The sequence below is a fragment of the Chanos chanos genome, chromosome 1 (genome assembly GCF_902362185.1).
Source record: "Chanos chanos chromosome 1, fChaCha1.1, whole genome shotgun sequence".
Taxonomy (NCBI): Eukaryota; Metazoa; Chordata; class Actinopteri; order Gonorynchiformes; family Chanidae; genus Chanos; species Chanos chanos.
Genome location: NC_044495.1, coordinates 28,905,443 through 28,926,973, shown reverse-complemented (window position 1 = coordinate 28,926,973; position 21,531 = coordinate 28,905,443). Strand labels below are relative to the sequence as shown.

General features: G+C 40.7%; 2 protein-coding genes and 1 long non-coding RNA gene across 4 annotated transcripts; 2 read left to right on the top strand and 1 right to left on the bottom strand.

Annotated features, from left to right (window-relative positions):
* The first annotated feature begins 6,622 nt into the window (after positions 1–6,622).
* epyc (epiphycan) lies at positions 6,623–15,984 on the top strand. The gene is made up of 6 exons (XM_030784824.1): positions 6,623–6,817; positions 11,870–12,044; positions 14,006–14,164; positions 14,540–14,742; positions 15,243–15,338; positions 15,814–15,984. The coding sequence occupies exons 1-6, from the start codon at positions 6,623–6,625 to the stop codon at positions 15,982–15,984; spliced, it is 999 nt and encodes a 332-aa protein (XP_030640684.1).
* A 1,371-nt stretch (positions 15,985–17,355) lies between these two features.
* LOC115825208 (caldesmon) lies at positions 17,356–18,886 on the bottom strand. Its single transcript, XM_030789032.1, has 4 exons — positions 18,770–18,886; positions 18,471–18,564; positions 18,185–18,272; positions 17,356–18,060 (listed from the first exon to the last, which is right to left on the bottom strand). Exons 1-4 carry the CDS (start codon positions 18,849–18,851, stop codon positions 17,356–17,358), a joined length of 969 nt encoding a protein of 322 aa, XP_030644892.1. The 5' UTR covers positions 18,852–18,886.
* Positions 18,887–19,262: 376 nt separating this feature from the next.
* Positions 19,263–21,256, top strand: LOC115815560 (uncharacterized). 2 transcript variants are annotated; one of them, XR_004025394.1, is made up of 4 exons: positions 19,263–20,046; positions 20,240–20,357; positions 20,471–20,847; positions 21,154–21,256. It is a non-coding gene; the product is annotated as an uncharacterized LOC115815560 (long non-coding RNA). The 2 variants fall into 2 exon arrangements; XR_004025393.1 differs by lacking the exon at positions 21,154–21,256 and having other exon boundaries at positions 20,471–21,105.
* Positions 21,257–21,531: the final 275 nt, after the last annotated feature.

Here is a 21,531-nt window from a genome sequence, read left to right as displayed (position 1 = left end):
ACCTGGATATTTGAGTATCCTGGGGTTGTGTTAGGGTTAGGGCTGGGATTATGTTAGTGTTAGGGATACAGTTAGAGTTAAATTATATTTAAGTTTATGTATTATTAATATTTAATTATACTATTAATGCCTGTTTTTAATGGTTCTTAAAATGTTTAGTACAATGAGAACATAATAGAATTGGCAGAGAACATACTTTAATCATGCAAAACATATGCTGGTAATATATAGTAAACCTTTATCAAATGTATGGAACAAATGTATGGAGCATGTGGAGCAAAGTGCATTTTGAGTGTACCTTAAAAACTTCACATATTGAATGTGTATTATGCCCTAAATTTAATACAACTGCAGTATATATATCGCATATAATTTTTTAATTAGCTAAGTATCGCTGACAAGGTCATTTGACCAGTTCAGTTACCAAAGGAGCTCAGCCCCTGATATTGCCAGGCATCTCACAAATTTCAAGCCTGGTAATTAAGTGGCAAGCACAGTTGTGTTATTTAATGTAATCAGTGAACATAAAAGCTTAATCTAGAGCTTAACTGGTTATGTTTGTTTAAATGTTAAACAGTTAAGATATTGAATCCCTGAATATTTTTTCAGTTTTGACATTTTCTCAAAAACAACTACACCATTTCTATCTTTCTCTTAAAGAGAAAACCATTTTTACAGTCTTGGTCAGGCAGATTTGATTTATGAACCTGTATTATGTATAGTTTGGGAATTCCGTCCTACCCACAGATTTGCAGCCTAGTGATGGGGATGGCAGCCCTTTCTGAATCATGGTCATCATGCTTCCACTGAAGGTTGAATGTGTAAGTAAGGTATCTTTACTTACACAAGATAATTTGGCCAAAGCCAGGGCTGGAAATATTTCACGTCAAGTCTGATGGATCGCTCTTGCTCACCCACCTGGTTCTTCATCTCTTTTTTCTGTGGTTTAGGTTGCATGGAACACCACCAACTTTAGAATGCTGTTTGAAGTTTGAAATGGAGATGGATCAGCGGCTGCTGTAAATCTGAGGGTACATTTGGAAAATGGGTCTTCAGATCATTTATCATGGCCTGCAGAACTTAAAATTTTTTTCTTGAATTTATAAGGTAAAGAATAATGCCAATCGATGTAAACTGTTTTTTATTTGTTGTTGTGAGCAGAACTGGTGTGATTGGCATGCATCTTTTGCTTTCCAGCTCTAACTGAGAATGGTAACATTTGGTTATTTGCATTCTACAGTTCATTTGAATCTAGTCTTTAATGTGTCATGAATCATAGCAAAAAAGTGGTGGTCTAGGAGTAAGTGTTCAGTACCAGATGATCACAGCAGATATCAGATGAGTCTTCTCTTAATGTCTCTGATGCTTTGGACTAGAGGACATCATTATCTGTATCTGTATCTGTTCAACCAACAAAATTATCTGTCTCTGTGTCTGTATTCTGATAGTAGACTGTAAATGGGCGTGGTTTAAAGAGGGAGTCCCGTTAAATGGGCAAATGTTGTATTTTATGACCAGTCACTCATTGGCAATGCAATTTTTGTGCCCTCAAAGCATCATAATGATTTAATATTGACATAAAATGAATTATGAAATACATTTCCACATGCTCATACTGTACTTTTCTTTCTCTCTCTCTCTCTCTCTCTCTCTTATTTTTATTTTTAATTAAATTAAGTTTTATGAACTGTCTGAACTCCAGTACCCCCACCCCCACCCCCCTTTGACTGGGGGACTTTGGACAATCAGAAACTGAAAAAAATGTTTATAAATCGAAAGATTCTGTCTTGCATCGGAAATGGGAACTATTTACAGTACACATATCTATTAAAATGTCCTTGAGTTGAAGGGAATAATCTTAAATTCCGATTATTCTGCCTTCGCGATTCTTGACGTGTTAATGTTTCTGCATTTCGTTTTACCACAATAATGGTGTTGACTCGGTGGGGGCGATTACAAAATATAGCGACCACTTTTCAGTAATGTGTAGTGAATGAAACTACTTTTGACTGTCTTTTTCTTAATGGAGGAAATTAACATATACAGCTAAAAACCACAGCTTGTAGATGTAAACCAGCTGCTACACCAAGCTTTTGTCTCGCTAGCTCCCGCACCTGACTCGGTGGGGGAGACAACAGAATATAGCGATCACTTTTCAATAATGTGTAGTAAATGAAACGACTAGTTAGTGGAATCAAAAGTCCTATGTAGCAAACCGAATGGGCATTTTTATCTCGTGGCCATCCACAATGATATGAATCGACTGAAAGAAACATAATGGCTGACGCACAGACATGTCAATCGTTTACTCCCCGAATAATAACGAGCTTCGGGTAGAAAAATATCAGTTTTCATCTCATTATTTGTGCTTTCCCGAATAACATATTTAGATGTAGGTACATCCTTACTATGGACCTCATGATATATTTGAAACAGCAATATTCGAATGCTGTTACTTGTGATTAAATATTTTTTATTTCACTTGTGTATGTCAAGGCCCATGTTAATATTAAGGAAGACAGAGATCATCTTTTTGCAGTAAACATGCACAAAGTGACACGCATGGACAATACTCAAAAGTACACTGAATGCATAAAGGGTGAAAATGGGGCATGTAACAGGTGTACATGGAATAGATTTTATAAGACTCAGCAGAAAGTTGATTAATTACAGAGAGGGAAAGAGAGACAGAGGCTGGTTGGGCCTCTGGAATAAAAAAACACAATTGGGGATGAAGCTGACACATGAGCACTTGTTAGACACTTCCTGGCAGTTAGTGGTTTTTTCGCAGTGTGCTGCTTCTCTGAGCCACGGAGCCTCAAGGTTAGCATTCTGTTAGTGCTCTCCATTGAAGAGAGTGAGAGAGGAGAGGCCTTTCTCAGACTTCCTCTTTGCACTGGCTCCTCACAGAGGCACCATTGTGTGGCGAGGCCCCGCAGAGTCCGACATGAAAGCAGCACATGCTGTAGTTTCACTTCAGGAAAAGGAAGACAAATATTTCAGACTTAAGTTTGATTAAGTTTTGTGCTTCTTCAGGAGAAGAAGAAAAGAGAAATAAAAGGAGCTGTTGTAAGGGATAAAAGGTGTTCCGGTGTTTCTGGGGGAGACGTGCTGTCTCTGTGTGTATTGTGTTTCAGCAACAGGTTCTTTTTGTGCGTGCCTGTGTGTGTGTCTGTGTGTGAGTGTGTGTGTGTGTGTGTGTGCGCGCGCGGGTTTGCATGCGTGCGTGCGTGTGTTTTAATGAGGTCTTCTGCAGTGGGTTGGGTGCTCTTTGCTGAAGTGACCAAAAGCAATCTCTTCCCTCTCCTCGGTCTCACTCTGTGCCTACCTTCACATACACACACCCACACACCCATAGCAGGTAAGGCACACGGGTCTTGGTGTGGACATACACACACCATACACACACTAAAACACACACACATATACACACACACAGACATACACACGTACATACATACACACACACACGCACACAGACACACACACGCACACGCACACGCACACACACAAGTCCTGAGCAACCTGTAATCATTAGCCAGGCCTCCCAGTGCAGAGCATCTTTGTCCCGGCGGCCGGGACCATTTGGGAAAGCAGAGAGAGAGGTAAGGGCTGTAAGCCTCCTTCATGCTTCAGCTGGGCTTTAATTCTCAGGCAGTTGTACATGTACAAGCTAAGCTACGTGAATGATGTGCACAGGTTTTTTACTGCAGCGCTTTTATGCAATTATTATTTCTAAATATTTTATTCATCTTTGCAGGACAAATTTGCTGATTTAAGTTTAAGAGTGTATATATTTTTCATTCAGTGTATAATGTTTTAATGCAGTTAGACATTGTTGAGCTTCTTGCTGTGGCAGCAACCATGGAACACCATAGGAGTGCTGTTTGAGTGGTGATATTTCTAGTAAATGTGAATTTCAGTCACAATATTTGCTTTTCTAACTTTAGTGACGCCTTAGTTTTGACCTGCTGTGTATTTTGACAGTTCGGGAGCTCTGAGACATAAAATTTGTATATTTTCTGGCAACATCATTATAAATTTTGATAGAAAATTGTGACAAGAACGCTGTGCTAGGACTGGTTTGAAATTCAGATTTTCCCATCAGACTACTGAGCTGCATCCAACAGGGTAATGTGCCAGTACCAGGTTCACATTCAGCAGAGGGTGTTAATTTAAGAATTTGGCTTGTCACCTTAAGAGAATAAAAGATTAAGTGTGTCAGATATCTTTTTCCTATTCAATGTTACACAAATGTAACATATTTATTTTAGGATATACTGAGACAAAACAGACATTTAAAAGCATATTTTGGAATTGGCACTACTGAGCAGAAACTAGTAAAATCAATGAATATCTGGAATTCTCAAGCCAGAGCCAAGTAAAACATAAGAGTGCTCTCTCTCATACACATACACATTCACACACACACACACTGTGCAGTCTGATGGGAGTGTATATAAGCAGAGCTCTGTCTTAAGTATAGTCCCTCTTTCAGGCTCTCATTGCTGCATTTAAACCATCAAGGCTCTTAGCTCTGAGAGCACTGCCTGACAGAAAATCACTGCTCTCCCTCAGATGCAAACCAGCTATATGTATTCTGTCAATGGACCCATCAATAGTCATCTAACGAAGTATTCTCTCTCAGCATCATAATCATACAACCTGTTTATATTTGTATTTATATTCTGTTAATGGAAGATTGGGAGTGATTCTTCACCCCAGATCTATAGAGAAATGATTTATAACTTGAACCAGGTGGAAACCATGGTGGTTTCTTGAGTGCTCCTGAAAATAGCATATGCTATAATTTTATCATTTTTTATGTGGACATAAGTATGCGTGTGTGTGTGTGTGTGTGTGTGTGTGTGTGAGAGAGAGAGAGAGAGAGAGAGAGAGAGAGAGAGAGAGAGGGGGAAACTTTTCCTTGCAGTCTTAACTTTCTGCCATCCTGTCCACAAACCTCGGAGGAATTTCGAGCGTGAGTGCTGAGACAGGCCGGGATGGCCGCGTCATAAAGAGCCTCTGTCAGTGTGACTCAAACTCTCTCTCCCTCTCCCTCTCCCTCTCCCTCTCCCTCTATTTCTCTTTCTCTCTCTCTCTTGGTTCAGTCGCTCCATCTTGCCCTTAGCGCCAGGACTGTCTCCATGTCCTTTCTGTCCCTCTACTCTGCAGCAAACTAGAGTCAACAAAGATGATTTTAGAGGAAAGCCAAGCCCCTCCACAGACAACAACCGATATTATCTTCTGCACTCTGTGATCACTGCTGAAAGGTTAAATTACATTCACATTACCCCACCTGACCAACCCAGAAAATTACTGACAAATTCATCTGAGATTGTATTGTCTCTGAGCACTGACTTGGCAGTAGAAGGTTCTGCATGGCTAAACTGAACTGAATTGAGAGGGAGGGCTTTGTGACAGGTGTGCGATTTCCAAGAATGATGACAGTTGACTTTGGTGTATTAAAAATTTTGAATTTTGTTTGCCATCTGTTATGTCTGGAGATTAGACTGCGTGCAAGAAGAGATAGTTAAGAACAATTTCTTGATTTTTTTGTAAACACAAACACTAATAACTATACATTTAAATATTTGGAGCAGTGCTATTTCCTAACTCAGCTACTTGTAACTTTTTTGCTGAAGTAGTAATGTATGCTGTGATAGTTTTAGTGAATCAAGACCGACTCATGTTGCATTAGCTTAGCAAGTCTGAGACCAAACTCTTGGTATGTCTGTCATCTCCATATTAAAAGCAAAACCTTATCTAGCGTCTAGCCCTTCACACCGACCTCTCAACTATGACACAACAAGGCAGTCATTGAGTTGATGTAAGATGGCTGCCATCTCTACTGGAGCTGTCCTAGCTACCATGAGAACGTTTCAGCCAGCAGAGGGTTGCCAGCTGCATATTTCAGTTCCTCTGGCTGTCTGCACCTTTTTAATGAAATCTGGAGTCTCTGACCTCAGAAATGTGTGCTCTGCAGACCAAATGTCTAAAATCAACCAGTAGCAACGTTCTCCTGTGGCTTACCAGTCAGTTAACATATACGGTGATGGAACATGAATTGATTTTGCATATGGTAATGAACGGCCAGGGGTATGAATTTCCATGCGGTTGCTTTGTTTGATTGTCTCATCTCTATATTTAAATGTATGTGAAAATTATCCAAGTATGAACGCATTGAACTTTAAAAAAAAAAAAACTTTGACCTCTTGGATGACATATCTAGGTGGCAAGTGTTTGGTGAGCCAAAAACCATGATTTTTGAGAGAATTTTGTTTGAGATGGCTTGTTTTGTGGCCAAGCAAAGCAGCCAGACATTTGGTTGTTTTTCCTTGCCACTGTTGCATGTGGCTTGAGCTTAGACCTTAGGTTCACAGAGTTCTTAGAAATGTCTCTTTACCGTGCTTGGAATAAAACGGATGCATATACGATAAGGCAAAACAAAGCTGAATAAGAATTTGTTTCATTATTTTTGTTTTATCGCCTAGAATAAAAAGTTGCTTTTTGTCTTTTCTTCAGTCAAAGAGTCCCAAATTAGATGTATACAGACAATTATTTTAACCAGGAACTCTCTCTCTCTCTCCCTCTATCTACCTATCTTTCTATAAGGTGGAGAATGATAATGTTGGCCAGGTTTGTGTTGGGACTCCTGGTCCTTGAGATGGTGGTGGCTTCTCCCCGTAGATTTGGGCGGCAAGTGGAGTTGGACACGTATGACAGCAACAACTATGATGTGGACATCGAAGACTTGAATTTGAAAAACCGGGAAGACTATGATTATTACGATGGACTGACCATTGACGAGCCTCAGGTGAGATAATTGACTGTTTTCAGATTCGTTCTGGGTCATAGAAGACATAAAACATCGGGATGCACAGTAATAGGGTACAGTCAGTCATTGTGAGACAACATGATCCCGCTTTACTCGGTTTCCATTTTTTATGACAGTTTTTCCAATCCTGTACCCAGAGACTGACAGTGTTGTATGTTTTAGGCATCTTTCCACTGAAACACATCTGCACACTTAAAAAACAGGTGTGTCTGGGAACAGAGGGCCTTAAACTGTCCACAGCTCTGGGACAACCAGAGACAGGATCCTTTTATGGGATTCAACAACTACTGAGGTGTTGGGAAATTATTGTGTAGTAACGACACTGATGTCATACGCACTTGTCAGAAGTATTAATTTAGCATCTTATTTAGGTACCTCAGAATAACATGCATGTTTTTTTCAAATAGCTCCACAAAAGAGAAGTCTCCCCCTCTTGCTGCTTCATTCATTGTAGATGATTCTTGATGGTCACTAGAGGCTTGGTTTAATAGAAAATCTGCTCTGTTCTACATGCTACTGTATGGACATCTTTTATTGCCACAATATGACCTATTCCATTAAAAATAATCAAGTATGTGAGAGGCTGACTTTCACTGATTATTCCAGCTCTGAGCATGGGATATATATCACTATTACTTTATTCCCTTACGGTGAAAATTTTTAAGCTTAACTCAAAGTTATTGAAGTTGTTTTTCAGTTGCCATGGTGTTGCTTTCCTCATTGGCGGGGGAAAGCAACACCATGGCAACTGACACGGATGCTGAGCTCTGTTTAAGGCCGGGAAACATAAATAGATTAAAATGGTTGGGTGAGATTTGTTCTATTACTTTGGGTATGAATAAATCACCACTACTTAACTTTGTGCCATTTATGGTCAATGTATAAGCTAGAGATAAAAGTTTTGCTCTTTAAAAATGTGAAATGATGATTTTGAGGTGAGCTATTTGCTAAAATTACTGTTAATAAGTCAAAACTATCTAGTGTTCATTAAACAACCAGTAACTGAAATTGGTTAATGACCATTTTCCTGTTGTCTGTAAAACCTTTAAGAGATGATGCAGTCTTATCTTAGTTGTATGTAATGTGCACTCATTCTCACTGCTGAAAAATTGTTTAAAGCTCAAGCCATTTTTCTTTTTACATGCTTCAGGTGCCTTTTCAAGCTTACTGGTTCAACTTTTGTTTTTTGTTTTTCTTTTTTCTTTTCTTGTTTAACATCATATAGTGGTCCATATCTGTGAACTCAATGGAACATATCTTGTTTATACGTAAATTTTTATAGGCACTTGCAGCTCACCTTTAAATTTTCCACTGGCATTAGGCTGCAGAGGAATTACGGATTCTACTATAAACAATGCCCGCCATGAAGACACTTCTAACGCCAGTCAGCCATTTGCTTTTTTTAAGCATCTGTTTATGCTGACATAGTCTTACACAGTGTCAGATATATTCAGCTTTACACAGACTTTTTATGGACGACTATTTTGATGACTGGCTATAAAAAAGGATTCTATAGAAACAAGGAAGACAAAATCCTGGTTCCATTCCATCGCAAATCCATAGCCCTTTCCCCTACACCATTTAATCACACCTGAAATAACTGAATAGGGAACTAACAATTCTACCCTATTCTTGGGCCGTCCAGCATTCTAAGATTTCCAGCAGGACTCAGGCATGAGAACATAACACCAGCCCCAAAACTCAGAAATTCTGCAGGTTTTCATTCTTACCAACCACTATGTGTCTTTGGTCCAGGACTGCACACACCTGTTTTAATGGACAAACAAGAAGAGTCCTGATTTGCCCGATTTGTTCCTTGTCTAAAGGACCTAGAGAGCAATTTTGGATGTGACCTTGCTAACTTCCTGACACAGTGGAAGATGCCCAGTGGATACATGGTAAAACAGAATTATTTAAAAGATTAAACAACACAAGGGAAATGGAGGAGAGAGAAGCAGCAGCTTCTCACTCAGCCAAAACTACCCTTCAGTTCCAACCAAGCTGCTGAGTGATGTGTCTGTAATGTAGGGTTTGGATATGGAACACTGAAGCTGTCTTTTATTTTTCAATACAGCAATGGTTCCAGTTTATTTTCTTTTGTGCTAGAAATGGGGCCAAATGTCCAACTGGCACAGCTCAGAACAGCAGGAATGGATTTTCAAACAGAGCTTAGTGATGCCAAAGTCTTAAACTGATCCTTATGAGAATGTTCTACTCTGAAACCCACAATCAAACACTTTTTAGCATAACCCATCAGTATATAAGGCACTGTACATGCTGTTTACATATTCCAACACAACAAGACATTAACATGAAGCACATCAATATTTGGAATGTCAGGATAACAATAACAATCATAAAATCATAGCAGCTATCTAAAATTCAACTGACCAAGTGTTTGAATTCAAATCTGGACATTTTTTTTTTCAAGAAGAGTGATTATCTTTACTAGACCTAAATACCAGTCAGAGTGTATTCTTTATGCATATCCACTTGCATTTAGGCCTGTGTATGGTGTTTGGAGAGCTGTTTCATTGTTGCGTGGAATTTTTCAGTTGCTAAAGGGGCTTACTAATGAATGATAAGTTACTTGAATGCTTGTGCTATCTGATCACTACAGTTTTACCTGGAAAGAGAATAAGAGTATTTGTATCTTGTGTCTGATTGTACTTGAAGGCACAAGAAACTCCTCCCTTGTGAGTTGTCCCATGAACAGCCATTATGAGCCTATCTGTGCCTCAAGTAGCCAGAAATTGCTAGAGCAGATCAAAAACTTTGCTTTAGTGTTAATGATGTCAAAGTTAAAAAGTGATTAAACTTTGACTTCGTACTTATTTTGGTTCCATCATGTTAACTGCTTCCTCAGTTTGACAAAGTGTGTCTTGGCACTTTCGCTCTTTCCCTCTCTCTCTCTTTCTCTTTCAGAGAGTTAGAACACTAGATCCTGTTGACTTTGGATAAAACCTGATCTCGTGATCAGTCCTTCCTTCAGGAATAGAAATACACTCATAAGGCATAAGCAGCCCAACCAGTGCTTCTCAGAGGACACTCACACAAATGGTATAAAAGCATTAGTGTACACAAAAACCCCTTACACAAGAACAACAGTACCCCAGTTGCATGTGCATAATGCGCATACCAAAATATTTACAAAAGAACAGAATCACCTCACTGATATGGATAAACAGTCATACCTGTTCATTCTCACATTCGTATGAATTCTGCCTAGACTTCTGTGAATGCTATTATGCCACTTAAACAGGATAGAACAATCACTGTCCTCTCTATTGAGAAATAGAATATGTCCTGTGCTTTGGGTTTGTCCATATGCTACTTTGCTGAATGTGGTGATTTTAGAGGTATACAGTGGTCTTCATCACATTATTACTCATGTTTCTATCTGTTATCATTATTTCAAATCTGTCCTGTTATATCTGTTCATTAAGTTCATTTCTTGTACTCTTGAGTTTATGTGTTATCCCTTAGATTATTTTAGCCAAGTTTCACTTCTAGTTTCCCCAGGGTTGATTTGTTTGCTTTTTGGAGGGGTGTGGGGGTTGTGGTCAGAGGAGTGGTGGTGGGGTTGTACTTTCGGCAAGCGTACAGTGTGCAGAGACTGCTCAAAAGCCTTCCTTGTTGTCTCACAACCTTGTTCATTCTCTGAAAACTCTTACACATTGCAATTCATCTTCTAAAATTAGTGTTACATAACTGATGTTTTACCTTAGCCATTGTTTTTATGGCACAAGTCTTACTTAAACTGATGGATACAAGATCATGCTAATTTTCACCACATGCTCTTTGAGGTTTGCTAGTTCGTTATAGTCCTCATTAACTTGGAAAAAATATGCATCAGCTTCTTCTGTTTCATAATGGAAAACTGTACAATACAATACAGATCTTTTGCTACCATGTAGTTCTTGGTTCCACAAGGACCATGCAGTCCTGGGGATGGGAAGAACCTTATGACTATGGCAGAGTGTGTGTAGCCACCAGTATTTTGAATGTTACTTTAGTGCCCCTCTCTGGTCTGACTAGAAACTGCAGATTGCACTTAGTTTGCACTTTAGAGAGAAATTTCAGAACAACATTCTCTGTTTGATTATTTTATTTATTGTTTATTTAATTATTGTATTGGTTTTAATGCTATTTTCATTTTTATTATGTTAACTTTAATATTATTCTAACAAACTGGTAAAATATCTATTGTGCTGAAGAATTTTTCAGGCTCAATATATACACTTAAAGCACATCAAATTCAGACTTCTTCTTAATTTAGTTAATAATGATGTTCTTCTCAATTGGTTATGTTTACAGGCATAATTTGCCATCATTTATCATATCTCCTAAACAATCAGCCTTTGAACCCAGTGCTTCATGTTATTCTGGCTATAATTTCCCTCCTTGGACCAATCCCTCAGTTTATCAAAAGTTGTAAGGCTGCCATTTTCACATTAAACAATGGTTTCTTTAGAATCATTTCAATACATGTAGATGACTCTTGAATTATGCATAGATTTTTCGAAAAGTGAAAGCCTTATCACTGAAACTCAGTGCAACTGTACTGCTAATGTCCCACCATTCTCACCAGTCAGCAGATGTGAGTCGTTGCTTTGGTGATCTGGATGAGGCTGATGGTGGTGTTCATTTGCAGTCATTCCAACTGATTTGCACTTCTCCACACCCTATTCTGGCTCCAGCAGTCATTAGACATGTGAACTGGGTTGTAATCGTGTGGAAGACGAGTTGAGAAGGACAAAAGATAGCATCAAAACTCCATCTCTAACTTCCCTTAATCTCTGTGAGCAATCCTCCACGGCAGACAAGTTTTAACCACACTGCCATTACTACCCCCTCTCCCCCTCACCCCAATCCCTGCCCCTCGCTCCTCACCCCCAGACACTTCACAAGGTGACAGATAGGAGAGAAGACAAAGAAAGGAGGCCACGTGTTAGGGGAAAGTTCTCTTCAATCTCTATGCGTTACTTCAGTGGAATAGCAGTGTTCTGATGCTCACCCTCGTCCCTGCAGATAGAGATTGGCACACTGGCCCCAGATGAGGACAGTGATCCTGAGCCTGCTGCCTCACTGGAGGAAGAAGAGGATGAACAAGAGGAGGAAGAGTCAGAGAAGCCCATTAGGCCAATGCTCATCTCTCAGGGTTCAGGGGGGTCAGGGGTTCTGATGGGCCCTGACGCTAAGGGAGGTCTGTATTAAAAAAAAAAAAAAAACTTTCATGAGAACCCCTCCACACGCATACATCCAGGGTTTCTGTTTCAGCCAGCGTTTACTGAACATTGCATCAATGGACAGAGCTGTTTTTCCATTTAACTGATGACAGTTGGTTAAATGTGTTTTAATCATGCCATAACTCTGCTCTTTGGTAACCAATCATCATGCTGTCATTACTCATTGTCTCTTCTCAATCATTTGTCCATCCTGATCTAATCTGTCTCTTAACACCTAATCTTGTCTCTAACAAGAGGAGGAGCTTCTTCTGGCGCCTGTTGACATCCTTCACATCTCTGGAGATTCTCTGGGCTCTGGAGAAGTTTCTGGAGCTTCTGGAGACTCTCTGGGTTCTGGAGGCTCAGGTTCTGGAGAGGCTCTGGTTTCCGGTTCTGGAGAGCCTCTGGTTTCTGGTTCTGGGGAGCCTCTCGGTTCTGGAGCTTCTGGTGATCTTTCAGGTTCTGGGGCTTCTGGCGACCTTGGTTCCGGAGCCTCGGGGGGTTCTGGGTTTTCAGGTTCAGGGATAATATTGGTCCCTGGCAAAGGTCAGTACCAATGGCTTTAGTGGGCTCCCTATGTAAAGAGTAGAATATGGTTTCTTTCCATAAAGGGCCGTGTGGTTTTGAGGCACATAGTGGTGAAGGGATCCTTCTGGTTAATGGGACTTTAGCCATTTCACTTTGAGTCTGCCATCACTTCATTTAACTGACTATTATTGGTTAAATGTGCATATGTAATGGGTAATTTCAGGTCACTGTTAGTTTCTCGCATACCACAAACTGTCCTCTGCCCTGGGACTCTAACCTTTCTCTTACCTCCCCATCTTGTCTCTAACAAGAGGAGGAGCTGCCCCTGGTGCCTGGCATGACACCCCAGGAGGCCTCTGGAGACTCAGGGGTCTCTGGGGTCTCCGGGGAGTCTGGGGAGTCTGGGGAGTCCGGGGTGTCGGGGGAATCTGGGGAATCAGGGGACTCAGGGGTTATTTTAGTCCCTGACCTAACGGAAGGTCAGTACCTTATCAGAAATATATATTAACTATACATCCTTATAACTGAAACTACAGCTGTTACTATGGCAATGACCTGAGCTAGGAATCTATTGTTAAGAGAGTTGTGTTGTGCAGCTGAGTCTGATTTTAGTCTGTGGTCATTTACATTACACAGTACTGAGAGCTGACAGGGATAATGCGAGTGACTAACATCAAACTGTGCTTGATATTCTGTATTATTTGTATATCAAATGATATATATGTTCTGCTTCCATTTCATCCCCATTTTAACTGGCTAATATTGCTTAACTTTTTGATTCTCAGCCTTGATGTTCATTTGTTTTACTCATTTTCATAATCAACAGCACTTACTATCTGAGCTGTACGACTGTCCACCCTTTGTCCAATCCATACACTAATCTGTCTCTTAACACCTAATGTTGTGTCTAACAAGAGGAGGAGCTACTTCCGACTACCCATACCACCCCACAGGAAGGTACTGGGGGTGCTGTTGGGTCAGGGGGCTCAGGGTTGCCTGAACCTGACCCTGATACACGAGGTCAGTACAGATGCAGTCTGATCTATGCCTGGTTCTCCAAAATCAACCACTCTAAAATGTAACGTTGTGTAATTTGTGGAGTTTACTCATCAAACCACTTCACCTGTCAAATGTCTAGCAAATTGTAAGGTGAACCATGTCTATGTGCTACTTGCTGGAAATTCAAAGTTTTTATGACAGCATCAAAGTGTTTTTGTCCTCGATGACTCAAAGCAGTATATTATTCTTGCTTATGGAAAGATAACTGTCTACATGTTGCTCACACGTGTCTTACTAAGTTGCAGATTTTTGTTGTCGTTGTTGTTGTTGTTTTTTAATTTTATTTGCATTTTACCAGTTTTCTCTAACATCCCCTTTGCTACCTGTGTACTGATAAACTGTTTGTGTAAAGGAATGCCCACCTGTTTGCTGTGCACTTGTCTGGGTGGATCCGTGTACTGTGATGATCTTAAACTGGAAAGTGTTCCACCACTACCCAAAGAGACCACCCACTTCTACGCTCGCTACAACAAGATAACCAAGATCAACAAGTCTGACTTTGCTAATCTGAGTACGTACACATTTTTTCCTGGGGTTGCTTTTGCTCTGAAGCAGAATACACAGATGTAGATAAATAGCTTGGGAGGACAAAACACAGTGATGCACATACTCTATATATATAGACTACAGTGGTTACATTAATCAGTCCCTGCTCCCAAGTGAAAAGATTTCAGTGGTTTCAGAGCTTATGTCAATAAATCAATAAATCAACAGACTGATAAAGCAGTGCTCTTGAATTCTGTTCTGGGCTAACACTCACTGGTTGACGTATATATCCCTGTATTTGCACAGATCAGTCATGTGTTAGAACGAAAATAACTCATCTTCTGTATATGTAAATGCAATAAATACAAACTGCTATTTAATACTGTCTCTGTTTTGAAAGACAAGCTGAAGAGGATCGACCTGACAAGTAATGCCATCTCGTCCATTGATGAAGACGCCCTCTTTGGGCTGCCTGCCCTCGAGGAACTGGTGGTGCGGGAGAACAGCGTGGCACAGCTGCCCCCTCTGCCTCCAACCATGACTCTCATTGATGCCAGTCATAACAACCTGGGCAGCAAAGGCATACAGAATGAAGCATTCAAGGTTAGAGAAAGAGAGAGGGAGAGAGAGGGAGAGAGAGAGAGAGAGAGAGAGAGAGAGAGGGGGGGGGGCAAAACATAATTAAAAGTTGTGTCATGTTAAGGCAACTTACTTCATAACTTGCTTAAGTTAACTCAACATTTGGGGACCTGTAAGCATGTGTGCCCAAAGGTACACAAAAAAGCTGTCAGCTACGTTGCCTTGTGATTTTAGTTGACTTTACTTTTACATTTTATATTGAGGAAAGGAGCAGGGAACAACAGAAATAATGACATTTTAAGGGATCAAACTGTTCCCTTCCTAAATGCTTCTTTGTTTGTCTGAGAGGCATGAATAAAAATCAGTAAAATGGTTCAGACTTCATTTCTCCTCATAGACTTAAGAGAAAGAGAGAATTCTTCTGTGAGAAGAAACAAAAGTGCTGTAAGAGGGGGAAAAACACGTGATTGAGGTAAAACTAACAATTCAGTAACCTGTGAATTACTAATGCTACTGTCTTTTAGGATATGACGGGCTTGCTGTACCTCTACCTGACAGACAACAACATCGACTACATCCCTGTGCCTTTGCCTGACAGCCTGCGCTCTTTGCATCTACAGGTACCTGCCCACCCTCCTCTTCCCTCCTCTTCCCTCCTCTTCCCTCCTGTCCCCTGCACATTCAGAGTCACTCATTTGCTCTGAATAGGCCTTTTTATCTGTCTCATGACTTTGTATTTCATCCACTCCCTTTTTACATCATGCTGAAATTCTCCTCTCATTATTTTAATCTGCTTGGATTAAAAAACAGGTCTGATGTAGTGTGAATTTTAAATGACCAAAGCACAAGTGTTATGTATCCTAACATAGCATTTTGAAACAGCACTGTCCATATTCTGTCTTGGGCACAAATCGACATGCTTAATTCCATTAATGTAGTTAGTTACATGTCACTTAACTGAATATTTGCATCAGGAGTGCTAGTGCTTGGGTAAAACTGATCAATATGATTCCAGTAGGGTGAAGTTGTAAATTAAAAAATGAAGAGTTTGGGTGCGTGTTTCAAACGCATAAACAATTGTGTGTTGTCTCTTAGAATAACAACATTCAGATGCTACACGAGGACACTTTCTGCAACCTGAAAGATATGAACTACATCCGCAATGGGCTGGAAGACATCCGCCTGGATGGAAACCCCATCAACCTCAGCAGGACCCCACAGGCCTATGTGTGTTTGCCTCGTATTCCTGTTGGTGCTCTTATTTAAGCATGCACACACACACACACACACACACAAACACCCACAAACACACACATTAAAACCCCCATGTGCTTGCCCAACTTTTTCTTTATTTTATTTTATTTTATTTCATTTTTTTTAACCATGGATGCATGTAAAGATTCACACATGAATAGGTGTCTTTTACTAAGGGCTGGTATCAACAGACAAACACAAAGACAGTACTGGCTGGCAGACTGGAGTTTATTTCTTCTACTGGAATGGATTTCCAGCTACACATGCAGCAAACACTACACTGCATACATAAATCACATAGAAAGACAATTGAGTAGATCACTGGATCTTTCACTCACGCATTTATAAACACATCAAACTGAGTAAGTACCATAACTGGACAAGCCTGGGTGTGTCCAGTCCAAAGACACACACATTTGCCAAAGGACATCATAACTGAAGTGGAAACTGTTGATTGCTTTGATATGAATCTAGATTAAATGTTATGAGCCTATGAGCACAATCTATCCTTAAGAGTCATTGATAAAGAAACAAACATCTTTTGTGTATTGCATTTTATGTTCATGTTCAGGACTGGCTATGAGGACCAGCAAAAATATTGTTTAAATATGTTTGTTTTGTAAAGAAAAAAATTATTAAATAATATTAATGTTCAAATAATTCTATTACTTTTTTTTTGGAAAATGTTCATTTTACTAAACTAACTGAAGCCAGAACTCACTGACTTTTTGAAAGGTAAAACTGAATATGAGATGCAATAAAATATAAGCATTCTAACACAAAGCATTTTTGTTGTAAAGTCTGTACTGTAATATAAAAATTTATATATTCTGAAAACTTTTTTACATGAACTGAAATATTTGGTATATGGCATTTCAAAGTGTTTTTGACCATGCACAATAGCCTATACATGAACAAAAAAGCTATTGTATGACTGAAGGGGTTGGGACTGGTGGGGATATATAATAGTCTTCTATTGTGTGCTTTGTATGGAAATACCACAATTGAATAAAGTTGTTTTGATGACCTCTCCACAACAGGGGTGGCTTAACGTTTTCATTTATAGCCTAGCTGATCAGAGATGTGTAAGACCAAGCAGGGAAGTTCATGTACAAAAGTACTGTTTTATAAAATCAGTCAAGTCAAAAATCAAGCAAATTTTTACCCTAGTTGTACTAAATGTCTAATTCAGTCAGCATGACTGACAGAAATCCAGTCATTGCAGTCAAATACTTTCATTCAAAGACAGTTCAATGGGTTCATGCTACAAAAGGCTGTCAAAGAGAAAGCAAGAGTTATTCAATGCTGATCTGGACTTAAAATGCAACACAAATTACATACTCAAAATACCAGCAAGTGATCTTTTCTGGAGATGTTAATATTTCAGAAGTTCTCTATCAACTTCTCAAATAAGGTGAGGAATTTCTGTCTCCTCTCCAGGACAGCAGGTTCAAGGTCCAAATCTGTACTTTTGTCAGCCTCCTCTGAGGTTTCGGGGCAGTCTTCTGACACGTCTCCCTTCTGCCTGTTCAGCACAGTCCTGTCTTGCTCCAGCCACTCCCATTCTCTCTCCATTACCACCCTCTCTTTCTCCAGCTGCGCTCGGTCCCGTTCCACGGCCGCCCTCTTTCGCTCCACCGACGCCTTCTCTCTCCTAAGCGAAGCCCAGTCTCGGTCCAACGCAGCCCGTTCCCTCTCTACACCCGCCTGCTCTCGGAAGAGCACCATCCTTTCCCACTCCAGAATCATCCTCTCATTCTCCAGGGCCAGCTTCTCCCCGTCCAGCATAGCCCTCTCCTGCTCAATGTCATCCTGGTCTCCATCCATCTCCAGCTCACCCTGCTCTGGATCCTCTGAGTCCACTGTGTCCTCACCATCAATCAAAAGCTCAATCTCGCTACTGCAAGGCCTGCGACCCCTCTCTCTGGACTTCTTGCCCACGAGGACCTTGCTGTCGTTAGGCACCGACAGCATGGACACACTGAGGTCACTTTCAGCAAGTCGCCCCTCTACAGCGTCATCCATAAGCTTGAACCAACGCCAGCTTGTGGGGTTAACCTGTGCGCCTGGGGGTGGGTTTTTCAGCTCCTGGATAACAGAGGATACCATGTTAACAGTAGAGCAGTGGAAAGTCTAGAAGGCAACAGAGGTAAAACATTGCCAACTTCTCTGCCAGCTTTCTCACTGCATTCCAGATTAACAGTAATCATACCTTGTACTTCTTTTTGAGATTCTCCCATTTTTTTTTGGCCTGAACTGTTGTCATCTTCTTCTGAAGACCCATCTCTCTCAAAATGGCCCTGCAAAAATGAATGGAACTTCAGTACACTAAAAACTGATCGTACTTTAGAGCTGTTAATGATATAAGCTAATCATTCCAACTGAGTAACTCAGTGACTTCTTACAGTAAATAAATAAACGGAACAGCATGGTACAGTAAATGTCGGGTTCGGGGGCGTAATGGAATAACAGAACAAACACTCTTAGATTAACCTTGCCTCCATCCCATTTTCGCTGCGTTTCTCCTCCCAGTAAAGAGTGCAGCGTTGGTGGCACGTAATCTCACAAATTTGCCCAGTTCTTCCTCAGACACTGAAAGACACATGAAAACGTGGTTAGATTTAACAGAAATGTCTAGCTAATTTCTTTGTGTGTGAGTTTTCACTTGCCGTGCTAAATAACACTAGTAGCTGGTGAAGTAAGTACCGTATGAGTGAACCCGAGATGGTCCGATGCATTACTTAACAAGACTGAGACATACTACACAAAATGGATGGTGTTTGGTCTTGTGACTTACACTTATATGTAAATTCTGGTCGATCATTTGTATCTGTTGCTTCATCCGAAACCATTCGTGCAACATACGAAGCATGATCCATTGCGATTTAAAGTCGCTAACTCTCGCGCAGAGTATCCCTCAGGAAGAATAACCCACTTCGAGAAAATGGGCGAGCGTCACTTCCGCCTTCTGCACAGATTTATCTCGTTTGTTCTACAAACATGTCGTGCATGTATGTACCTCTGAGTAAATGACATCTTTTTTTAGAACTGGAGAGTTAAACTGAGTCCCTCAGACCAATAGACATAAACCATTGCGCGTTTGTGTGTAAGCGCAGCGAAAGCTAACTGGTGACATCCAAGACACTAGGTGGAAGCGTTGAGCAGAGTATATTGGAGTGCCCACTTTACAGGACAACACGGAAGGGGGAGAGAACCAATGACTGTCGACACATCGTGGTTCGTCACATTTCCGCTTTGTTAGATACGTGTGACAAACGTTTGTGCTTTTCACTACTCCTACAGACAGGTTACGACGAGAATGGTTAGGAGGTGTCGTATCTTAAGTACGAAGAAGCGTTTTGTGTATATCCAGAGTCTGTTTCAGTAGTTTTGTATCGTTAAGTACTTGTAATTCTGAATCGGAATCACCTAAAACATCATTTTCGGGACTGCTTTCTGCTTTACATTGTAAATTGACTGTCAGCGTGAGTGAGATGTGCATCGACGCGATGGTTGCTAAGGAGAAATCGTGGAAAAATACAATAAGCAGTTTTCACAGAGATCACGCAATACGATCAAAAGCCCGGCATAAGAATTCTCCTCGAGTATATCCTGGTGAATTAACAACACTGCGTGACAGGAAACGCAAAATGCGAGTTAAACCGAGGAAGTCGGAACAACTGTTAGGCCTACGTGCGGCCTACCACAGAGTATGGGAGTATCCGGACCAGACGGTGCCTTCAGCGGCGACAATGGCACCAAATAATACGACACAGTATTTAATGGACATTGCGTATCAAGATCTTCTGAACGATTCGACAAAAATATGCAGCGCACAGAAAGATGTATTTGACTTCGCGCCGGCGTCGACCGAGTGCTACGAAGAATCCCAGGAAGTCCCAAGAATTTTCGCTTCAACTGATATGGATTATGAGAGGACTCTCGACTTTCAGCAGAGGGATTTTGACAACGTGTTCTTTATGAATGAGATCTGATATAACGTTGATCGAAACCTGACTTTGTGTTCTCAACTTTCAGTCATCGGACAAACTTGCGAAACACTGTCAGAAATGTGTGCGTAAAGTTATTAAACCACTTTGAATTTGTTCTTAATTGTCTTTTATTTGTATGATATGAAAACGTTTGTACTGGTAAAAAAAACTGGCGGTTTTATTTAAGAACAGACAATGTAAGCCCTTAGCTTGTTTGTCTTCTATTTTCTGAACAGTGAATGCTGTTTCATCCTTTGGCTCTCCTTATCTCACAGTGACGCACCGACTCTGTTCGCACACGGGAGGGCGCTCTTGAACCACGCAACTGCACCCTGCAGTGTTGCTGCCTTCGGAGTCTCTCGCTCCGCCCAGGCCGCGACTTGTGGACAACAGGTAAACCTGTCCACCTACAGCAGGGGTGTCGAAATCCAGTCGTCCAGGGCCACGGTCCTGCTGTTTTTTGTGTTCACCTCTTAATTACATGCTGAATTTTACCTGGAAAACAGGTGTGTGCACTTCCGCCAGTCAGAGACCACATGTAGTTGCTCGACAAGGAAAGCTGCAGGTGCTCGGCCCTCCGGGATTGGATTGTCACCCCCTGACCCACAGGTATACGTGGCATGTGGTTACGAAACTCAGAGTTTTGTTCACTGTGATTGGTTTGAGACAAAAGAACTTTTACGTTCACGTCCTGTTATTTTGAGATATCGAAAGATGCCTTAAATAGCGCATGCTCAGATATGACAAGCCCTTGTCTATTCAGATACATCTGTGTGTAAGAGAATTTTACAGGTCGAATGTCCCCCGTGTTGGACTTCAGCTGAACTGTCAGAGCAAAGCGGTCTGGGGAATGAGACATTGTTCTCCGAGCGAGCGGGTTTGGGTAATCTTTTTCGCTTTTGTTGTCTCAACATCTAATGGAGGTCCATTAATTATTTTATTGTATGGACATTAATGCCTGTACATTAAGGGAATGCACTCTTCACGAAAGTTTTTCTGAACAAACTGTGTGTGTGGGTGCAACTCTTGTGTGAATGTTGCTATGTATCACAAGAAAGCTTCATTTCCCTGTGCTCTTGCTAACATTTAATACGCTTGTAAATATCATGATTTACTGAGTAAATAAACTTACATTGTTAAATTGGTGTATCATTCGTCTTTAATCAAACAATACATTTTTAACCACCAGTGCGTTTTAAAGGGGGCCATTTGAACGACATGGCTTTCGTTCACTTGGGTAGAACGAGGCTTGCATACGCACAAGACTTGTGCTAACTTTGGACGGATGACAAGATGGAAGGGAAGGTAAATCGATGATTAATTTGTTTGTTTTTGTCATTGTTTCATGAAACGTGGTGATACATGGGAGACATTAGATTTTAATTGTAGAGATTCTGGCCTTGTATGGTCTCGGATTTAAACCGTATTGGATGCTCCAGCGTATTTGAAGTGAGACGCAACGGCTTGCTAAAGCTATGCGGCTGAATTGTGTAAGCCACGGTTTACGAAGAGAAAGTAAGGTAGGTCAAATGCCCAAACAGCGACAGACTTCATTTCCTCCTGAATT

Coding starts and splice junctions, on each gene's coding strand:
- epyc (XM_030784824.1), top strand. CDS start 6,623: ATGATAATGTTGGCCAGGTTTGTGTTGGGACTCCTGGTCCTTGAGATG. Junction 12,045..14,005: donor GGGCCCTGACGCTAAGGGAG/GTCTGTATTAAA, acceptor GTTTGTGTAAAG/GAATGCCCACCTGTTTGCTG. Junction 15,339..15,813: donor TGCGCTCTTTGCATCTACAG/GTACCTGCCCAC, acceptor GTTGTCTCTTAG/AATAACAACATTCAGATGCT.
- LOC115825208 (XM_030789032.1), bottom strand. CDS start 18,851: ATGGATCATGCTTCGTATGTTGCACGAATGGTTTCGGATGAAGCAACA. Junction 18,565..18,769: donor ACCAGAATTTACATATAAGT/GTAAGTCACAAG, acceptor TGTGTCTTTCAG/TGTCTGAGGAAGAACTGGGC. Junction 18,061..18,184: donor ATCTCAAAAAGAAGTACAAG/GTATGATTACTG, acceptor TCTGTTATCCAG/GAGCTGAAAAACCCACCCCC.